Below are 18,888 nucleotides of genomic sequence, written 5' to 3'. Positions count from 1 at the left end.
AATTCTCCCTTTATTGTTTCTTCCAACACATATTGCCCATAACCATAATATTACATAGTGTTAAATATTTAAAAACTTATTAAATAAAAGTGTTAAAGCTTAAATGTAAAACCTTCATAATGTCTCTCTGCCAATGGAAGCAGATTATTTTTCTTATACCAGCCAAACAACAGATTCAGTGAACATTAGTCAGAAAAAAGGACGCCCATACGTGTACTTATTCTTACTGTTTAGTGATGAAAAGTATCAATTACATCCATTTAAGTTGTTGAATAAGTGCACTGACACGACGATACGATTATTGACAAACATACAGTGAATATGAAGCGAAGAGAAGCAGATATAAAACTACAAACATGGCGCTATTCATGTACGTATGGTCGTAAACTGCTTTGCTTTACGACAACAGACAAAAACATTAACGACAGTGTCATGGCGACGAACGGTGTGAATTTTGAGAGTGTTAGGAGCATCGATGAAGAGAAGGAAAGAAAACGACAGGCTCGTAACGAAGTGATAGAAAAAGTAAGACAGAAAAGATTTATTAAAAAAAAAAGGTTTAATGTTGTGTTTTCCTGTCGCTCAGGGATCAAGAGTGTTGGCTCCTAGTGGATGCTACATAGCTAATGTGGCTAATCTAAATCGCTGGGACGACGTCTTTCTTCAATTTCTATCCAACTTATTATGTTCTTCTAGTTATATACGTTATATATTGTCGTTGTAACAGGTTGTCGTGTAGGATTAAACGTGCAGAAAAGGCCAAACACTGCAGAAGCAGATAGGGTTGTTACCAAGTTCAAACCCACGCTTGTTTGCATGTGTTATCTGCAACACTGTTAAAACAGATGCTGCCTGGTGTTTACAAGGAACACATACTAGTTTTAACAAATACAGAGAGTCGGCTATTAACTCATTATCTTTCCTGCTTGTCCGTGCTAACTGTTGATACTATTGACTTGGACCTGAATTAGTACTTGTCAAATAATGATATTCTGCCATAAACCATAAAGACACCACATAAATACTGTCTAATATATGTGTTAATATTTATTCTCTGATTTAGTCCTCGGTAGAGGGAATTGAAATTCCCTTTTTTCACTAGCTAAATATTTGTTCACACTTTCAAATGTTTGTATTGATTATTTAGGCCAAGCATCAGTTCGAGCGAGAGGAAAGGAGGAAGGAGCTGAAGAGGGAGAGAGGGGAGGACACATGGATGCTTCCTGAGATCGACCAGAGGTTGCAGCAGCTAACTGGTGTAAGTGGTTGACAAATGTAAATGATTGACATCTTTGTGTTCAACACCAACCATTAATTCTCATTACAATCCTCTCAGGATGGATCACTGAAGAGCAAAAAGAAGAAAGAGAAGAAATCAAAAAAGAAAAAAGAGAAGAAAAAGAAGGCAAAGAAAGAGAAAAAAGAGGCTGCAGAGGACGATGGATCCAGTGGTAGCAGCTCAGCGGTCAGTAGTGCTTTTTTTTCCCTATACCCACTTTGCTGCTATAAAGTAAAAAGGTCTGCCTTGTTAGATGAAGTTTTCCCCTTTTTATTTCATTGTGTTTCTCGATTTCTTTCCTGCAGGCCTCGGAAACAGAATGGGTGGAAAATACCACTGAAACACAATCAGTTAAACCATGGAAAGTTGCTGAAGAGTCGAAACCAGTGGAGACTGAGTCTGGTCAGAATTTGACCTCTCAGGTACCAAGTTTGTTAGGGTGGTTAAGTAAATAGAGTTGTCTGGGAAATATATATACTACCTACTGTATTTGTAATCCTTATTTAAGATAAACCTTTGCATCACCATGATATCAAAATTGGACTTTAAAATGTATAAGGGGTTTGATTATTATTCCTTTATTAATCCTCTTTAGAGAGATGAATGGATGACATTTGACTTTTTGGCCATGAAAACCACATCAACTACGGACAGAAGGGCTGAAAAAGAACGAAAGAAAGAGGAGGAAAAAGCCAAGGCTTTAGCCATTGAACAGGTGAGTTGAGTGTTTTATGTCCAAGATTTGGCTTTTTATGACATTCAAGTGGTGATGCTATGAATTTTTTGACTTTTCTGTCTTATTTTTAAGGCTGGTCTGCATAAATTGGAGCTAAACCCTTACTGGAAAGACGGCGGATCTGGTCTCCCGCCAGTGCAACAAGCTGACGCTGCAGCCAAGAAAGGTTATTACACAGTTCATTGCATTGAATGTCGCACAAAGAAAGTATTTTCCAAATGAGTATCATTCCCCCCTATTGAACCTTTAGAGCCTCTCGCTAAAGCACCCACTTTATTCAGAATACACAAATATCACATTATCATACTTTTTCAACCTTCCAGCCAATGCGGTGGTGAATGATGGTGGACTGAGTTGGCTGCGCAAAAGCTACCAGAGGATGAAGGAGCAGGCGGAGAGGGAGAGGCGCAGCCTTGATGCCATTGTTGCAGAGAGATATGGAGTGAGTCGTATTTGCTTATGTCGCTTACAATCATTGCTCGATGGATCTACTGACTCCTTCACATCTCAAGACATTTTTCTTTGTGCAAGCTTTTCCTTGATTTTCTGAGACTCTTGTGTTTGTCTAGGTGTTGTCTTGACCTTTTAAGCATATATTTTAATGAGTATTGTTTTGATTGTTTAAGCGCTTTGTGAACCTGGTCTGGAAAAGCGCTCTACAAATATAAATTACTTACTTTTTAAAGCTGTAACATTGACTCTAAGATGTTTGGAAAACACTAGATTTATATAATTACCAAAACAATCTTTCCTTTTTAAACATGAACATAATAGATATTTTGCTATTGGCACTCTCTTAGCATTAAGATTAATATCCATTATTATTTTCTCTTCAAGATTATTGAAAAGGCTTAAACAAACACAACCATCACTTCATTATTATGTAATATATGTGATGTAAATTATTCTTTTTCTTTTTTTTCCAAGTCAATGGAAATATTCCAGCAGAGAATGGCTGAGGCTGAAGAAGCTGTCTATGGACAGAAACAAGGAAGAGGTGATAGAGATGGATGGAGAAAAGGGAGAGAGGATCCTAGAGAGAGATGGAGGAGAAGAGAAGAGGATGGGGATCGACCGAGAAGAAATGACAGGGACAATTCGCCTTCAGAACGGGACAGATACTCTGGCAGAAGAGGGGAGACGGTAAGCTCCAGAGACAGACATGGAGATAAGGAACAGATGCATCAAGACAGGGGTAGAGAAAGAGATGGAGATTCTGAGAAAGACAGAAGTGGAAAGGAAGACAGATACAGGGAGAGATATAGGGGGAATGCCGGGGAGGAACACAGGGAGAGAAATCAAGATAGACATCGGTCAAATGAGTCACCGTCATCGTCTTCATCTTCCTCGACTGGGAGGTATGGTGATCGTCATCTTTCTCTGGGGTCACTCAAAGGTCGTTTCCTCAAACCATCAGAAGATGATGACAGTAATTCAGGTGTGTCTTAAATTATTCAACATATCTCAACCCCCCCTCAGTTTTTAAGTCTTGTTTTCTGAATGTATTCCTTCATAGCTCGGCTTCCATCAAGTGCACAGAGATCTGCTGCTTTTGTGAAACCAAGCTCTGATGATGAGGATCATGTGTCACGGAACTCTGACATGTTTGAATGGAAAAAGAAAAGCAATCCTGCCAGTAAATCTGAAATTCATGAAAAAGTTCAGAAGGAAAACGGGGTCAATAAGACGATAACCTCTCAGGAGGGCGGACCTGGTGAAAAGGCGACTGTGGAAACATCAAGGTAAACCTGCTACACTTGTATTGTCCAAAGTCTACTCATGAATGTCCAAGATCCTAGGACAAGCCACATTATTGAAGTTCCTACATAATTTAGTTATTGAGAAGAAAAGTTCAATGTATGGCCTTTTTTTTCATCCTTTGAGAAACTTGCAGTTTTGTGATATGATAACTATAAACTGCACAGAAGACTTTAATTAACTGTATCAATGTCAATGTCCAAAACGCCCATTTTATCCAAAAATATTCATCGTGGGCAGCTTGAAACGTGTATTTATAAATCCGAGAGGGATCATTTGTCATGCATTTTTTTTCGTACGGCCTCTCAGATGCCAAAACATTATTTTAGCTCTAATAATATTGAGGTCCTGCTGCAGAACTTTGTTCTGCTTTTAAGTGTTTTGAACTTTGTTTCTCAATCTAACCGATGGATCCATAATCTGAGCCTACGTTGCACAGTTCTACAAAATATCAATCACCTATTTCCTTATAAAGGTGCACGTGTTTAATATTTAAGATCAAATATAACAACATTCAATCATCTAATGAATAAATCAATCATATAAATGGACATAACAAATCATGTTTAACATATGTGCAGAAGTATTTATTTAAAGGTTTGCTTGATTTGACAGTGAGAGCAGTGAAGAGGAAGAAGAACTTCCATTGATGTCAGAGGAGGAGATGAATAAGTTAGGAGCTAAACTGGTAAAGGCAGAGATCATGGGCAACACGGTGAGTGTGACAGTTGTGTTTTCTTTTTACCAAAGTTGTTAAATATCAGTCTTGTTTCTTGTCATGTTTTTAACTTTGAACATTTTCAAAATCCAAATGTTGTTGGTTGGTGTTTTTTATGTAGTATTATCTAAGTATTTCATTTATTTTATTTTTGTAAAACTTTTTTTGGAAGATGCTAATGGGAATGTCTTCTGCCATTTGTTTTGGTGTGGTGACGGCATAGATGGGGGAGCCCAAATTACATTTTGCTTGGTGCCCCATAAAGGCTTGGGCTCTCTCTGGATACAAGTCTGCTGTATCTTCATTTCTTTTCAATTTCCCAATTTGTGTAACTTTTTCCAAGGGGTGGAAACAGTTCAAGTATAAAGAACATGGATCAAAATAAAGAACATAGATTAAAAGAAAATGACACAAAGAAAAAAGGATGCAAAGATTAACATTATCATGCTTTCACTCTGTTCCTACCCCCAATTAGAATAGAATTATAAATTCTAATAGCACAAGCAATGAATAAGTCCCCGAGTCTATTAATGTTGCATCAGGCAGTTCTCCAGACATATTTTTTGCCTAGGAGCACAGTGCTCCTCAAAAAGTTAGGACCACTTATAAATAAATTGGGAGCAAAAGCAAACCTCTTGGCCATAACATGTAATACTCCTATCAATCAATGTTAAAAACCTGGAATAAAGTATTTGAATAGATTATAAGAGAAAAGCCTACTTTGAAAGGTGCAAAACAATTGGCAATGTGTGGTATATAATGATCTTTTAGCACAGGGGTCGGCAACCTTTACAACTCAGAGCCATTTGGACCCGTTTCCTACAGGAAGGAAAACACTGGGAGCCGAATTTTGAAAGTGAAATATAATTCCATATAATGTTCACTTTATTTGTTTTCCTTTATGCTATATATAAACAAACTATAAATAAAATGTTAGTGATATTTCACCCAAAATTCAAACTTAACTCATTTTCTACTCACCCTCGTGTCAACCAATGTGGGATTATTTTCAGGGTAATTGTTCTTTTTAGAGTTATAGACAAAAACGTTTGTTCTTTTCATGCATTATTTTAAAAAAAAGCTACAAATTTTTTTTAGGAAATGCCCACATTTATACCAATACTTATTTTCAAAACCTCATGGAGCTGCATCAGGGGGGTTATTTGATCGGGTTTCTGCTGCAGGTACAAGCGAGGGGGCAGGGACCAGGTTGTCATGCTTGAATCGGCCAGCCAGGGCGAGGCGCATTCATTTTCAGCTTTCTAATTAGTTTTGCAGCAATTATCTAGGCGCAGGTCTTAATGTATGATTGGCGCAACATTCGACCGTAATTTCAAATATAGTCGACCACTCAAAATTCTTTATTCGGGCGCATTCTGGAGCCCTGATCTGGGGAAGAGCATTCGTGCACTTCATCCGCTTCTCTGTTCACTGATGACAGTGTTGACAGGATGACTGTCATCATCCGTGATGGACAGTGGTTCTCCTCTCTGCAACTGTCACCAGTCAGTCCAGCTTCATGCCAACCACAGAGCCAGCCCTCCTGATCAATCTGTCCCTAATGCATCCAACAATGGCAGTGTCAGCATACTTCTGGACGAGACTCGGCTCAGAAGTCTGAAGTGTAGATGGTGAAGAGGAGAGGGGCCAGTACTGTCCCCTGAGGTGCTCCTGTACTTCATACCACAGTGTCAGACGTGATATCCTTCAGCCTAACGTACTGTGGTCGATCAGTGAGGTAGTCCGAGATCCAGGAGACCAGGCCAGGGTCCACATGCATCTGTGTCTGTTTGTCCTGCAGCAGAGTGGGCTGGATGGTGTTGAAGGCACTTGAGAAATACAGGAACAGGATCCTCACTGAGCCGCTTCCTCTATCCAGGTTGAAGTAGGAGATTAAAAATTGCATCTTCTACACCAACCGCAGGCCAGTAGTCAAACTGCAGGGGGTCTTGTGCGTGCTGAACCTGAGACTTTGGTATAAAGAAGGTAAATTGTCCTGTTGTTCCTGGTGGGACAACCCACTGCCTGGTGGAAAGTAGGCAGTGTCCAGGTTGGCATGATTAAAAGGGATGATGATAAAGTGTCAGGGTGCTGATTCTGAAGTCTTGCTGAATGTAAACACAGTTCGCGATCACGTGACTGAACATGCGTGGTAGATAGTATGGCCACAGGCTAACAGCCAAAAGTTCTAAATACTGACAACACAAGACTTTCTTCACAGTACCATGTCCTGGGCTATACCAGCGTTTATTCACGTACATGATGAGCCCTCCCGCTCTGCGTTTCCAGTAAGCGTGTGTGTCTCTGTCGGCTATTACAATGGTGAAGCCCGGCAGGTCCACGTTAGGGTCCGGAGTGAGCTGAGTAAGCCACGTCTCTGTGAAGATCAACAAGCTACTCTCTCAGTAGATCTGCTGGTTGTTGAGGGAAGACCGCTCGTCGATGTTGTTTGTCAATGAATTGACGTTCCCTATTGTGATCGTGGGGATCGATGGTCTGAGACGTCTCCGATTGTCTGTAAGCTTAGCCGGCAAGAGAATAATTGCCGGCTCTACATCCATGATAGCAGCGCAGAAGTTCCATCGGGATATTATGACGATCACCAGTCCTTGCCATTGACTTTAGTGACAGAAGAGCCTCTCTTGCGTAAAAAAAGATTATTCTAGGAGCCAAATTTAACATTTGTTCATCATTATTTAAATATTTTATTTATTTTGTAATTATATTCCAAACTGAAGGTGTGTTGTGTAGATTGTGAGTTAAATGTATTGCCTTAACAAGTGATTCAATGTATTGAAAAATCAAACGTGTTGCTTACAGGCTCCCTGTAGGATATTGTGAATAATATGAAGACCGTGTGGTCACTGAAGATGCACACGAGAACCCTGTGTAACAACATGGTCTCACAAATGGGATATCAATACGGTGCTTAAAATGCATGTTAAATCATGGGGCCTTAGAAACAACATATAACAACATTCTGATCCTTGATCACTACATACAACGACAGTGACTAACCCCCCCCCCCTTCCAAGGTATTGATCTTAAAAGCACTTCACACTGTTTACTTATAGTCCGTATTGATTTAAGCACTCTCCATACGTCTTCATGCATCATGGTTGAAGTGCACATGAACTATCCTATAGAGGCGCGACTGCGACAAAACATTTGTTTTTTGTGTTTGAGGGTTATATCACGCACAGATTATTTATTTCTAGAGAAGGTGATGTGGCCATTTTTTTTTTTTTAGAAAATTCAAGCTCACAAGTCCAAATGTTTCTGATTTTGTAGCAGCAAATTGTGTTCTATCAACCCTGCATTTATCTAATCATTCCAGACTTATTTGCAGTCCACTAATGTTTGTGTGTTTGTGTTTCAGGCTATGGTGGCAAAGCTGAAAGCTCAGTTGGATGCTGCTCATAGAGCCAAAGAGCTTCTCGCTGCCAAAAAGAAGCTTCATGAAGACAAAAAACAGAACCAGGTGGGTAAAAAACACTGATTCAATAAGTGGAATTGAATCTCTTTTTTTAATTCGATTACAAAGAGCTTTGTTTAAAGAACACTTGGAAATATATATTTTACGATTTCTCAGAAATTACAAATTATTGTGCAACAATGTATTCAAACGTGTCGCTATCATAATATAAGAGAATAAGTGCCGGAACCCTGCTGAAAGACTGCAGTATATGCATATAAAAATCTAATATATAAACTAACATTCTGGCTTGTGTCTCTAGTGAAGCTCATGCACCTGCACTGTGTTTATTTCTGTTGTTTTGTTTACCTCGCAATGGGTTCTTTTCCCGAAAAGTTATGAAAGGTTGTGTCGATGTATAAACAAAAATAGACAATACACGATCTCCCCGGATGTATTCCCTCGCTCTCTCTTCTCCCTCCTCTGTGCTTGGAATGCTAATCCAAACACTTGTGGCGGAATCTTCATGAACTTGACTTTCACACACACAGCGTGTTGTCGGAACATCTGCCTGTTTTCTCTAAAAGAGAAAAAAACAATATAGCCGTCTTCCCTTTGCATACAAGTGTCTACGGTTGTTATTGGAGTTGTTGGAGCACCCGTCTGTGAGCTGGAAATTACAGTGACAAATTGAGAAGGGAACAAAGAGATTATATGTTCTATCCTGTCTGTGTCTGGAGGACAGGCAATTAACACATGGCAATTACTCTGCTCCGGCAGGACTGCTTATCTCCTCAGCTCTGTCCCCGCACACACATGTTTGTGCAGCTGTCTCGAAGAGGACGGTTGCATGATCTGTTCGGTCATTATCAATAATGGAGAACAATATTCAAAGTAAACTTGATTCAAGCTAATCACGTTTAAGTTTTTCACCTACGACAATTATCTTGTTTTGTCAACAATTCTTGTAAACAAAGGTAATGCATATCTTATGTATATCAATCTATTTATCAACCGAAATAACTGTTTAGTTTGACACAATCAAATAAAAGATTTTGGTCTAACAGAAAAGTAAAAACAAATGCTAATGCATTGTTGCTACTGTTTGTGAGCATTAATGTCAATAACTAAACCTGACTTATAGTGTAGATTAGTAACAGTTTATGCAAGAGGTATCCATGATTTAAATGGTAAGTAAGTAATATTTGTAGAGCGCTTTTCTAGACCAGGGTCACAAAGCGCTTAAACAAATAAAACAATACCCAATAAAATATATACTTAAAAGGTCAAGATAACACCGAGAACAACACATTAATCTCAGAAAATCTTTGCAAAGCCTGCACAAATAAACATGTCTTAAGATGTTTCTTGAAGGAGTTGTTTACGTTAACACATTTACAATATTTCAGCTTTGAACTCGACATTCATTGGTTTAGCATGTTGTTTTAGGAAAGAATATTGTTTTTCAAAATCTGTCAGATGGTCAAGAATATACAGAGTCAAGCTTTTGCTCTCTTTGGATGAAAAGATGAAGGGAAGAAAGGGATAGAGGACAAATTGTTTACATACATTTAAAGCTTGCACGTCTTGGATTGAAAAATAAACTGGTAGAGTTAATAAAACTAACTAAACGAACGTCTTGCATCAGCAAACAACCTACACAGGGCTCCTGTAGGATGAGATGAAACTTCATTGCAATATAAATGTGACATTATGAAGAAAGTAAGTAAGAGTGGGTCCGTGTGTGGCATCCACATTTTAAATTCGAGACAGACTCTGACTGTCTACCAGGGGGAGGCAATTCCCACCAACATCACTTTTCAGTTGTCTTCGCTTTTTAGCGTTTCAATTCTTTGCGCCTGTCGTCTGGCTCCTTTTTTATTTTGCTCCCGCATGTGGATTTTTTTTAGCCCGACTTGTCTGCTAGAATAGAAGAAACGTTCTTCAATTTTTCTGACATCTCACCGTCTCTCGGCTACCAGAGTTTTTTTCTTTATGTCTGGCTGTCATCGCTTTCCAATGCCTGTCCATCATATGTTTGCAGTGATTTTATATTCTCCGTCTCTAGTCGTTTTCTTTCTTTCTTTCGGATTAGTAAACAAGTTGGTACACTCTTACAATGATGTTCAGGAAAGGGATGACCATGACCATGCTGGTATCTTGACGTCCAGTCAGACCAATGTTAAATTATTAAAGGTTTTATTTCCCCTCTCTACAGGCCCCTGGTCCCTCCAGAGAAGAGCAGGAGCTCGTGCTATTCAGAACAGATCATTCTGGTCAAGCCTGGCCAGTCAATGTCCCGTCTGGACAACACGAGTCGCACGGAGGGAGGCGCAAGAAAAAGAAGGTAGAAACACAAAATTAAATGTGGAATATCTGTGTCTTTCTTTAGCCTCAGACATGACCATGTTTTTTATTTGCTTCCCCCTCTGAATTAAATGACACTGAATATTTGAAGATGTGAGAGATAATTTAATAATAATAATATTATGAATTATTATATGACCTGTATTTTTAAAATCAATCTTTTTTGACAAATTTCTCCAAGTACCACACCCGATTATTAAGAATTTATTTCTGGTCGCTTTTCTGAATTTTATTATTAAATCATTTTTTAATTTACTTTCCTAACTGTGTAAAAATGTATTTTTTTCTTAATGTTATTGGAGCACTATCTATTGATTCCATATATTTTCAATTCTGATGTACAATAATTGAACAATTTGACTTAAATATTGAATTGTAATATAATATAATAACTCTTATACGTCAAAAATGGCAAGTGTTAAAATTTGATTCTATTATTTTTTATGTAATATAAAATCAGGGATTTGTTTATTGCAATGGAAAAAATAATCTTCTAGGTCTTCGAGTGGTTAGAACAAGTCATGTCATGTATGACCCTCCTTAAATAAACAAAATAATGTGTGAAATTTCTTCAGATCGAGACACACGTTGATGGTGAGCGTGTGAGATACTTCGAGGACGACGATGGTGTAGGCCTGCAGGAAATGGTCCGGCGGGAGAAAATGAGCTCGGCTCAGGATCAGAATGCCCTCTACTCACGGATGGCGGGCAAGGTTTGTGTCAAAATGGCCTTGAGAATGAGTTATGTGATTAATTTTCCAACTGATGCCAAAGACTATTTGTTCCTAGATACAAGGTCCCCAACCTTTTTGCACCATGGACTGGTTTATTGTTGGCATTACTTTTATGGGCCGACATCAATACAACAGAAATTAAAAATTTGTTTTCTCTTATTGTGTGGCGAATACCTCGCAGACCGGACCTGTGGTTTGGGACTAATAATACACTCCTTAATCACCCAAAATAAATGAACAACAACAATCTTAATGAGGGTGAGGGTTGATTTATAGGTAACAATATGTCTCAAGTGGCTTCTACAATAATTACACTGGCCGGCCTTTGTTATGACCTCAAGTGAAAGATAATGACTCGTCTGGATTCAAAATTTACTTTCATTAAAATGTCTAGTGATGAAGCCGATTTAATTGTTAGAGTGATTATGTTAAGCAAACAAGATTATGAAACACAAGTGCTTATAAACCAATTACACTGACTTTTTAGAAAGTCAAATTTCCAAGACTTGACACCGTTTAGGTCGTATAAACAACACAAGTCTGAGTTTGACTTGACACTCAGACAGTACTACCAACTATTTAACAGGGTGTAAAGTGAGTGTGTGAAAGTATGACTCGATTTTCAATATTCGCTCTTGTTTACTGCCTTTGTTCTTTAAATATGGTGTTTTTTATATAACCGAGGCTCTCGTGTCATGGTTAAAGAAAAGACAAATGTTGGTGACTGTCTCCTTCATTGTTCCTGTCCCTCCTTCACTGAAAGAGTCAAACTAAAAGTCACCTACTCTCACTTGCGCGCCGTAGTGTGGTCAAAAAAGGACACGCACTCATTAACACACTTTCTGCACATCCAAAGAGTGGCTCTAAAAATACATCAAGTAACCATGGCAGTGTGTCTATTAATATCGGGCTAATCACAGCTATAGATTAATGATCTTGGAGGACGACACAGACAGGAAACGGTATTTTTTTTCAGACATCTCTCCTTCATCACTCGTTCCTTAAGTCTCTGTCCTCCATTCTGTAATCATCTGTGTAAATCCCTATCTGTTTGTCCATCTGCTTCAGTTTTAATCATCTGTCTTCTCCCGCCCTTACAGCCTTCTTTCGCCTCGTCTGCTCTCGTCAAACTTATAATGCTAAGGTTTAAATTGTAAGTTATATAACACGGTTAGCATCCGCCACCAAAAGTGCTGCATTGGCTTCTAAACGATCTTGAATGAAACCGTACTTATCTGACCAACAATCACTGACTGAATATGTACCAGCTTATTGATTGTGTAGCAATGATGAAGAGGTTTGAGTCAACAACATTATTGTTAAGGTACTTCGAATGAAAGCTTCTGCTGAATAAAATATATTTTAGTGTTAAAGCTCTCTCGGGAAGCACAGATTTCGCTGCCTTGATTGGGTTTTGGTGTCAATTGGTGTCATTGTGATTCACATACAACTCCTGGCAAAGACCAAATTAAACCCCCAAATAATGCTGACAGAACTTAACTCTAATTGTATTTATTTTATTGTATTTTAATTAAATGGTGTTGCAGAATTAACACGAGTCTTGATGAAGTTGTAACAATAGTGGGATAATTAAGTGTATCGATATTTTCTTACACCTCTGAGTATCAAATCAAATCAAGCTTAATTTTCATGTTGCTGTACAAACAAGAATTGTACTGTCGAGATTAGAAAATGCTCCTTCAGGATCTAAAATAAAAAAGATAGGACAAATACATGTGTTGCCTACCAATGCTTGGCCGATAAACACTATATTCTGATGGAAAAAGCTGGAAAATTGACTCAATAAATTAGCGTTTCTCTGCAAATTTCTACAAACTTTCTTAATGGTTTGTCAGCTGCCAGTCAAACATCTGCTCTGTGCTGCTGTAATGAGATCTGGTCGAGAAGATCAGGACGACGGTGACGATAGGAGAGTCCAGTCTTGGCAAGAAATCCAAAGTTTGATTGGGAGTTTAGATTTAAAAATGTGGACAACAATTGTGGCCGAATTATTACTTTGTAGTTCATGGCAACTTCTCCAGAGACTTTCTATTGACGAGAAGAGTTCACAAACACATGCATCCCTTAATATAAAAACATCTTTCTATAATGTGGACAGTATTAGAGAAGCACGTCACTACATTCTACATGCAAGTTGTGAGGAAATGTTGGTCACCAGTGTAGCTCGCAGAAGGTAAAAGATTGCAGACCCGTGCACGAGACTAATACCCTTTACACTCACACACTCACTCCTACACACAAGTCATGAAAACACACTTCAGCACAAATGTTCAACCTGTTGCACAGTTGCCATGGTAACAATGCACAGACATGGACAGAAACTGAGAATGGTCTGGCTGAAGAACACGCTCCAAGAGGAAGTTTGTCGGGCAAATAGTTGGAAAATAAAATCTTGATACTGACACAACGGTTGAGAATTTGCATTCAAAGATATGTCATCCATCCATCCTGCAGATGATGGGGAAGACGGACGGCGACAACTACACTCTGGACGACATGTTTGTGTCGAGCGCCGCTCAGAAAGAGGGTGAAGGGAGGGAGGAGGAGAGGATGAGAAACAGAGCCATCGGGGAGAGCAGGATGCTGGCCGCCTCGATGGACAAATGTCGACACTGCTTCAGTAGCCCGGAGCTGCAGAAGCACCTCATCATCGCCATCGGCAGCAAGGTAATGATGCAACACCAGCCAGTCCCTGACCAGGACCTGCAGGCGTGTGTGGTGCAACGGTATCTTTCAGCAAAGTGTGGTTTCTAAGAAAGATGCATGTTTAATATAATCCACATTGAATGATGCGAGAAAGTAATGTAGAGGTATCAGTACTTTTTTTAATTGATTTTGTTGTTGTTTCCAAAGTATTTAATTATATATTTGAATATCTAAGTTCTATAATTGCTATATTGAAAGGTTGACTTAGTTTTTATTTATTATTTAAACTCTATAGTTGTATAATTCAAGGTTTAATTTGTGTTTTATTTTAATAATAACGTTTTAAAATACATTTATTTCTTTTTTTACACATAGGGTTTGATATTTTAATTCCAATGATTCAAAAAAACATTTTTTAAATTCAATATTTTTTCATACATTTCCTTTAAATTCAATATAAAAATGTTGTTATAATAGTGGAACCAGACAAAACCAAATCGCTACAGAGCAACTTATTACAGCTGTCAGCCAATCATGTGACTCGCAGACGATCACATGACGACATTGAAGCAACACTCTATTCATTATGGTGGATTCCAAAGCATTATAATTGTATAACCTTTTATATTGAATTTAAAGGGTTAGAAATTGAAAAGAAAATGCATTTAGAATAGTTTTTAGTAACTGGAATTATGTGTTTGTTTGTTTTTTTAATTATTTAATTATTAAAAAAAGTCAATCTTTCAATTTAGAAATTGTTGAATTAAATTAGTTTGGATTTATAAGAGAAACATTTTGAATTACAATTAAACCATTCTTTATTCTGATGGCACTGATCTACTTAATGGATTCACTTGCAGCAGATGTAGATCCTTGTGTAAAAAAAAAAAGAGTACATTTTTACATCAAGAAATGTGTTTTATTTTCATGGATTCTGTTCCAAAACACATGTGACTCTGCACTGCTGCTTGTTTAATCGTGTGTGTAGATGATCTAACCTCGGTGTGTGTGTGTGTGCAGGTCTACCTGAGTCTTCCTGCAGGACTCTCCATGAGCGAAGGCCACTGTCTCATCTGTCCACTGCAGCATCACTGCTCAGCGACCGGACTGGACGAGGACATCTGGGACGAGTTGCAGGTCGGTTTGTTGGTTCCGTATAAACGGCTCATCCTCTCGACCAGGTGTCGCCAGTGTTTGTGTTCAAAAGTCATCCATGTTCATGTGTTGATCACAATAATGATCCAGTTGAAGTGTTTGGACTTTCACCGTTAATTTTGTCATTTGTTCCGACAGATTTTCCGGCGCAGTTTGGTTCGGATGTTCGAGTCTCAGGAGATGGACTGTGTGTTCATGGAGACCAACATGAGCCTGCACAGAAGACAACATATGGTCCTGGAGTGCATCCCTCTTCCCCGCGAGCTGGGCGACATGGCTCCCATATATTATAAGGTACATTCAAGACTCTGGAGATCAAAGGTTGTTTTGGTTTGTCTGACACGTGTGCACGTGCAGAAAGCCATCATGGAATGTGACGACGAATGGGCCATGAACAAGAAGGTGGTGGACCTCTCGTCGAAAGACATCCGGAGAGCCGTACGTTTCTTTTTTACCCTCTTTTTTTTTAGGTGGAAGGATGATCCGCTTCCTTCCTCGCCTCATCCAAGTGTCTTGCCTCGTAGGTTCCTCGCGGTCTGCCCTACTTTGCCGTGGACTTCGGACTCCAGGGAGGGTTCGCTCACGTGATTGAAAATGAACAGAAATTCCAACATTACTTCGGCAAGGTCAGTAGATGCATCTGCAAGTTTATCAATATCGAAGGGTAGAATTTAGAATTTTAAATGTTGAAACTTTCAATTTTTCTCTTGAAAATGTGGTAGATCTTTTTAACCCTTGTTGCCTCTGGGTCAAGGTGACCTGGAGGCCTGGAAAACAAATGTGTTTGTGGTATCCCTTGCCTCTGGGTCAAGGTGAACAACCACATATGTATTTATGGAAGCCAGGAAGGTTGTTTGTCTTCAAGCTTACGGGTCACCTTGACCTTGAGATAACACAAGTATTAATCATTGATTTTTTTTTTTTTAAGAATTATTTGATTGAACAATTTCTATATTAAAAGGTTGCATTTATTTTTGAATTCAATATTTTTTTTAATTCAATGGTTGAATGGATTTTTTAAATATAATTTAATTAAAATTCGAATCTTCTTTAATGAATTATCTTTTTATCCATATATTCTGATTTCAATAATTTAAAAATACATTTCTATTATTGGTTTATTTTCTCAATTCATAGGCTTTAAAATTCAATATCATATTTTTCGGTAAATGTAAAAGGTTGTACTGTCAAGCTTTTAATAAACACATAAAAACAAATAAACAAAAATGTAATTATTTAAGTGAATTAAATACTTAAAAAACTTAAAACTATTTAATTAGAAAAATGTTGAAAACATTTGACATTTTTAATTCAATATTATTATTTACGTACAATATTTCCGATGTTACTGACATGCTATAAATCATTAAATGCATGATCAATGTTAAAATGATTCATGAAAAAAAACATTTTCTTTATAAATTTGTTCATTTCTTTTTTTTTTGTTCATTTCTGTGCAGGAAGTCGTCGGAGGAATGATGGACCTGGAGCCGCGGCGCTGGAGGAAGCCGATCAGGGAGAGCTTTGACGATCAGAGGAAGAAGGTGCTGCAGTTCGCTCAGTGGTGGAAGCCGTACGACTGCACCAAGACTGAGAAGTGAAGACGAGGAGTCGACACGCTCTCGTGATCAGGATCTTAACGTGTTTTTCATCATGACAACATTTTTAGAAAACGATTAAATTGATATCATGGTTCATTTTTAGCACCGTGTGTGGTTTGTCTTCACGATGTCGGTTGATTAAATCTCAGACTTCATCAGAGGTTGTATTACTGGCTAATCTCTTGTCCAGGGATTCAATTTCCTGCTCCAGCCTCGTGATCATCAGCTGTGACTCTATAGGTCGTCGCATCATTGCAGCCACAAGTGTTTGCAAGTGTGCTCTCATGAAGCGACTTGCACTCATGTGTGACCCCGCCGTTCTTTTCCCCCCCGAACATACTCTTGATGTTTTGACGAGCTCATCACTTCAGAGCCGCTCCTCATTGTCGGGCCCTCCTCGGACACGTGATGTTTCAGGGGAGCCTCGTGTTGTTGATGGACCACGAGACGTTCTTGTCATTCATATTAAGTAAGTAATTTTATTTGTAAAGCGCCTTTCTAGACCAGGGTCACAAAGCGCTTTAACAATCAAAACAATACACAGTTAAAATAAATACTTTAAAAGATCAAGACACATAAGACGAACACAGGAGATCCAGAACATAAGGGAAAAAGTCTGCACAAATAAAAACGTCTTTAGATGTTTCTTGAAGGAGTCAGTAGATCATCAAACACAGAGGGAGAGGAAAATCGTTCCAAAGCTTAGGAGCAACAGCCTGGAAGGATTTCTCTCCTCTGGTCCGGAAGCGTGTTCAGGAACCATCAGTAGATTCTGATCCACAGACCTCAGAGCCCGAGCTGGGGTGTAAGGCTGGATCAGATCAGTGATGTAAGGAGGAGCCTGACCATGAATAGCTCTGAAAGTAAGAACCAGAATTTTAAAGTTGATCCTGAAAGAAGCTGGCAGCCAGTGAAGAGTTTTAAGGATCGGAGAAATGTGAGTTATTCTACTTGAGCGGGTCAGAATTCTCGCTGCTGAGTTTTGTATCAACTGCTGGCGAGAAAGATCCTTCTTATTTAGACAACAAAATAAACTGTTACAGTAGTCTAAACGAGACATAAATACATGGATTATAACCTCCAGATCGTGTTGTGACACCAATTCCTAAGTTTAGAGATTTTTTTCAGTTGAAGGAAACAGTTTCTGCAGTGTTGTACGCAGTTAAACTTAACACCATGAACTAGGCTTACTGCCCTATAGCTTGTGAGAGCATAAGGTTGTGAGAAATATTCAGATGACAAGACATCTCGCCACACTTTGATGTCTCCAAATATCAGTGTTTTTAATAGAAAAACAATCTTCTGCACCTGCACTGTAGGTGCATAGAGGCAGATGTGTTTCTTTATTATTCAATCTAAATACATTTGCTTCAACCTGAAAATATTTTCAATGAAAAAAATAACGACTTAAAAAACATTTTCCTTCAATAGTAAGAAATCTTTTCACTTTAATAAAAAATAAACTCGTTTTTGAATTCAGTAAAACGACTGCAATTATTTGACTTCAATTAATTTAATTGATTAAAGCAAACTTTGGGGGGATTTAATAATTAAGACGCACATGAATCACCCGTAATAAGGTCCCAATATATTGGAAAATTGTTTTAATTTAAAAAAGGGTTAAACGCTTTTTGATTTAAATCTTAATTTTGATTGAAGCAACATTTTTTGATCAAACGATAAAAAAGCCTCCATATTGATGGCGCCAATATTTTAAAAAAACTTAAATCATGTTGCTTCAATAGTAGATCACAATATATTTCAACTCTTTGATATCATGGTACTACATGATATTTATGAATATTCCTAATGGTTATAATACAAACTAGACAAGAAAAAAATGTCTACTCTTATCATTGTCCTTAACCCTTGTGTTGTGTCAGAGTCAAGGTGACCCAAGGGCAGAAAACAAACATGTTTGTTCTATCCCTTGTGTTCGCCTTGACCCAGAGACGACACAAGTGATACCACAAACACACATGTTTTCGGGGCTACGGGTCACCATGACCCTGAGGGTTAACTACCACCGAAGATAAACTTAATATTGTTTTTGTTATTTAAGTTAAGTAGTATTTATTTGTAACAATAAAGAATGACTTGAAATGATTACAGGTTAGAGACTGATGTGTTTTATGTTCAACCCAATCGAAATGGTAATTGTTAGTTGACAGTGTAGCTGCTACGAAACATGCCGTTAGCGACTCTTTAACCTTGGTTTTACGCTGCACGACGACGGCGGGGGATTGCAGGGGATGTTATTTATAACATACAAGTGAGTGAGGGGCCCGAGGTCATGGTTAATAGCAGCAGAGTGCTGTGGAGTGATGTATGGTTATGGCCAATTAGATTGGCTGGGGGCAGATTTATTGCCGAGACTGACATCTTGATCCTCCGTCCCTGAGCGTGTGTGTGAGTGCGTGCACGTGTGTGCACGTGAGACCACTAGATTAAACTCCAG

The 18,888-nt window shown here is 38.5% G+C and overlaps 1 protein-coding gene across 1 annotated transcript; it reads left to right on the top strand.

Moving 5' to 3' along the window:
- The first annotated feature begins 428 nt into the window (after positions 1 to 428).
- On the top strand, positions 429 to 16,526 carry cwf19l2 (CWF19 like cell cycle control factor 2). Its single transcript, XM_087796159.1, has 19 exons — positions 429 to 525; positions 1,148 to 1,258; positions 1,337 to 1,465; positions 1,585 to 1,701; positions 1,875 to 1,994; positions 2,088 to 2,181; positions 2,339 to 2,457; positions 2,943 to 3,453; positions 3,532 to 3,757; positions 4,389 to 4,488; positions 7,871 to 7,972; positions 10,125 to 10,253; positions 10,849 to 10,986; positions 13,483 to 13,695; positions 14,695 to 14,811; positions 14,968 to 15,123; positions 15,187 to 15,267; positions 15,354 to 15,455; positions 16,290 to 16,526. The coding sequence occupies exons 1-19, from the start codon at positions 433 to 435 to the stop codon at positions 16,428 to 16,430; spliced, it is 2,799 nt and encodes a 932-aa protein (XP_087652285.1). The 5' UTR covers positions 429 to 432; the 3' UTR covers positions 16,431 to 16,526.
- The last annotated feature ends 2,362 nt before the right edge of the window (positions 16,527 to 18,888 follow it).

The sequence above is a fragment of the Callionymus lyra genome, chromosome 7, assembly GCF_982586985.1.
Source record: "Callionymus lyra chromosome 7, fCalLyr1.hap1.1, whole genome shotgun sequence".
In the NCBI taxonomy this organism is placed as follows: domain Eukaryota; kingdom Metazoa; phylum Chordata; class Actinopteri; order Syngnathiformes; family Callionymidae; genus Callionymus; species Callionymus lyra.
The sequence above is the reverse complement of the archived record's forward strand: the minus strand, read 5'-3'. Positions and strand labels throughout refer to the sequence as shown.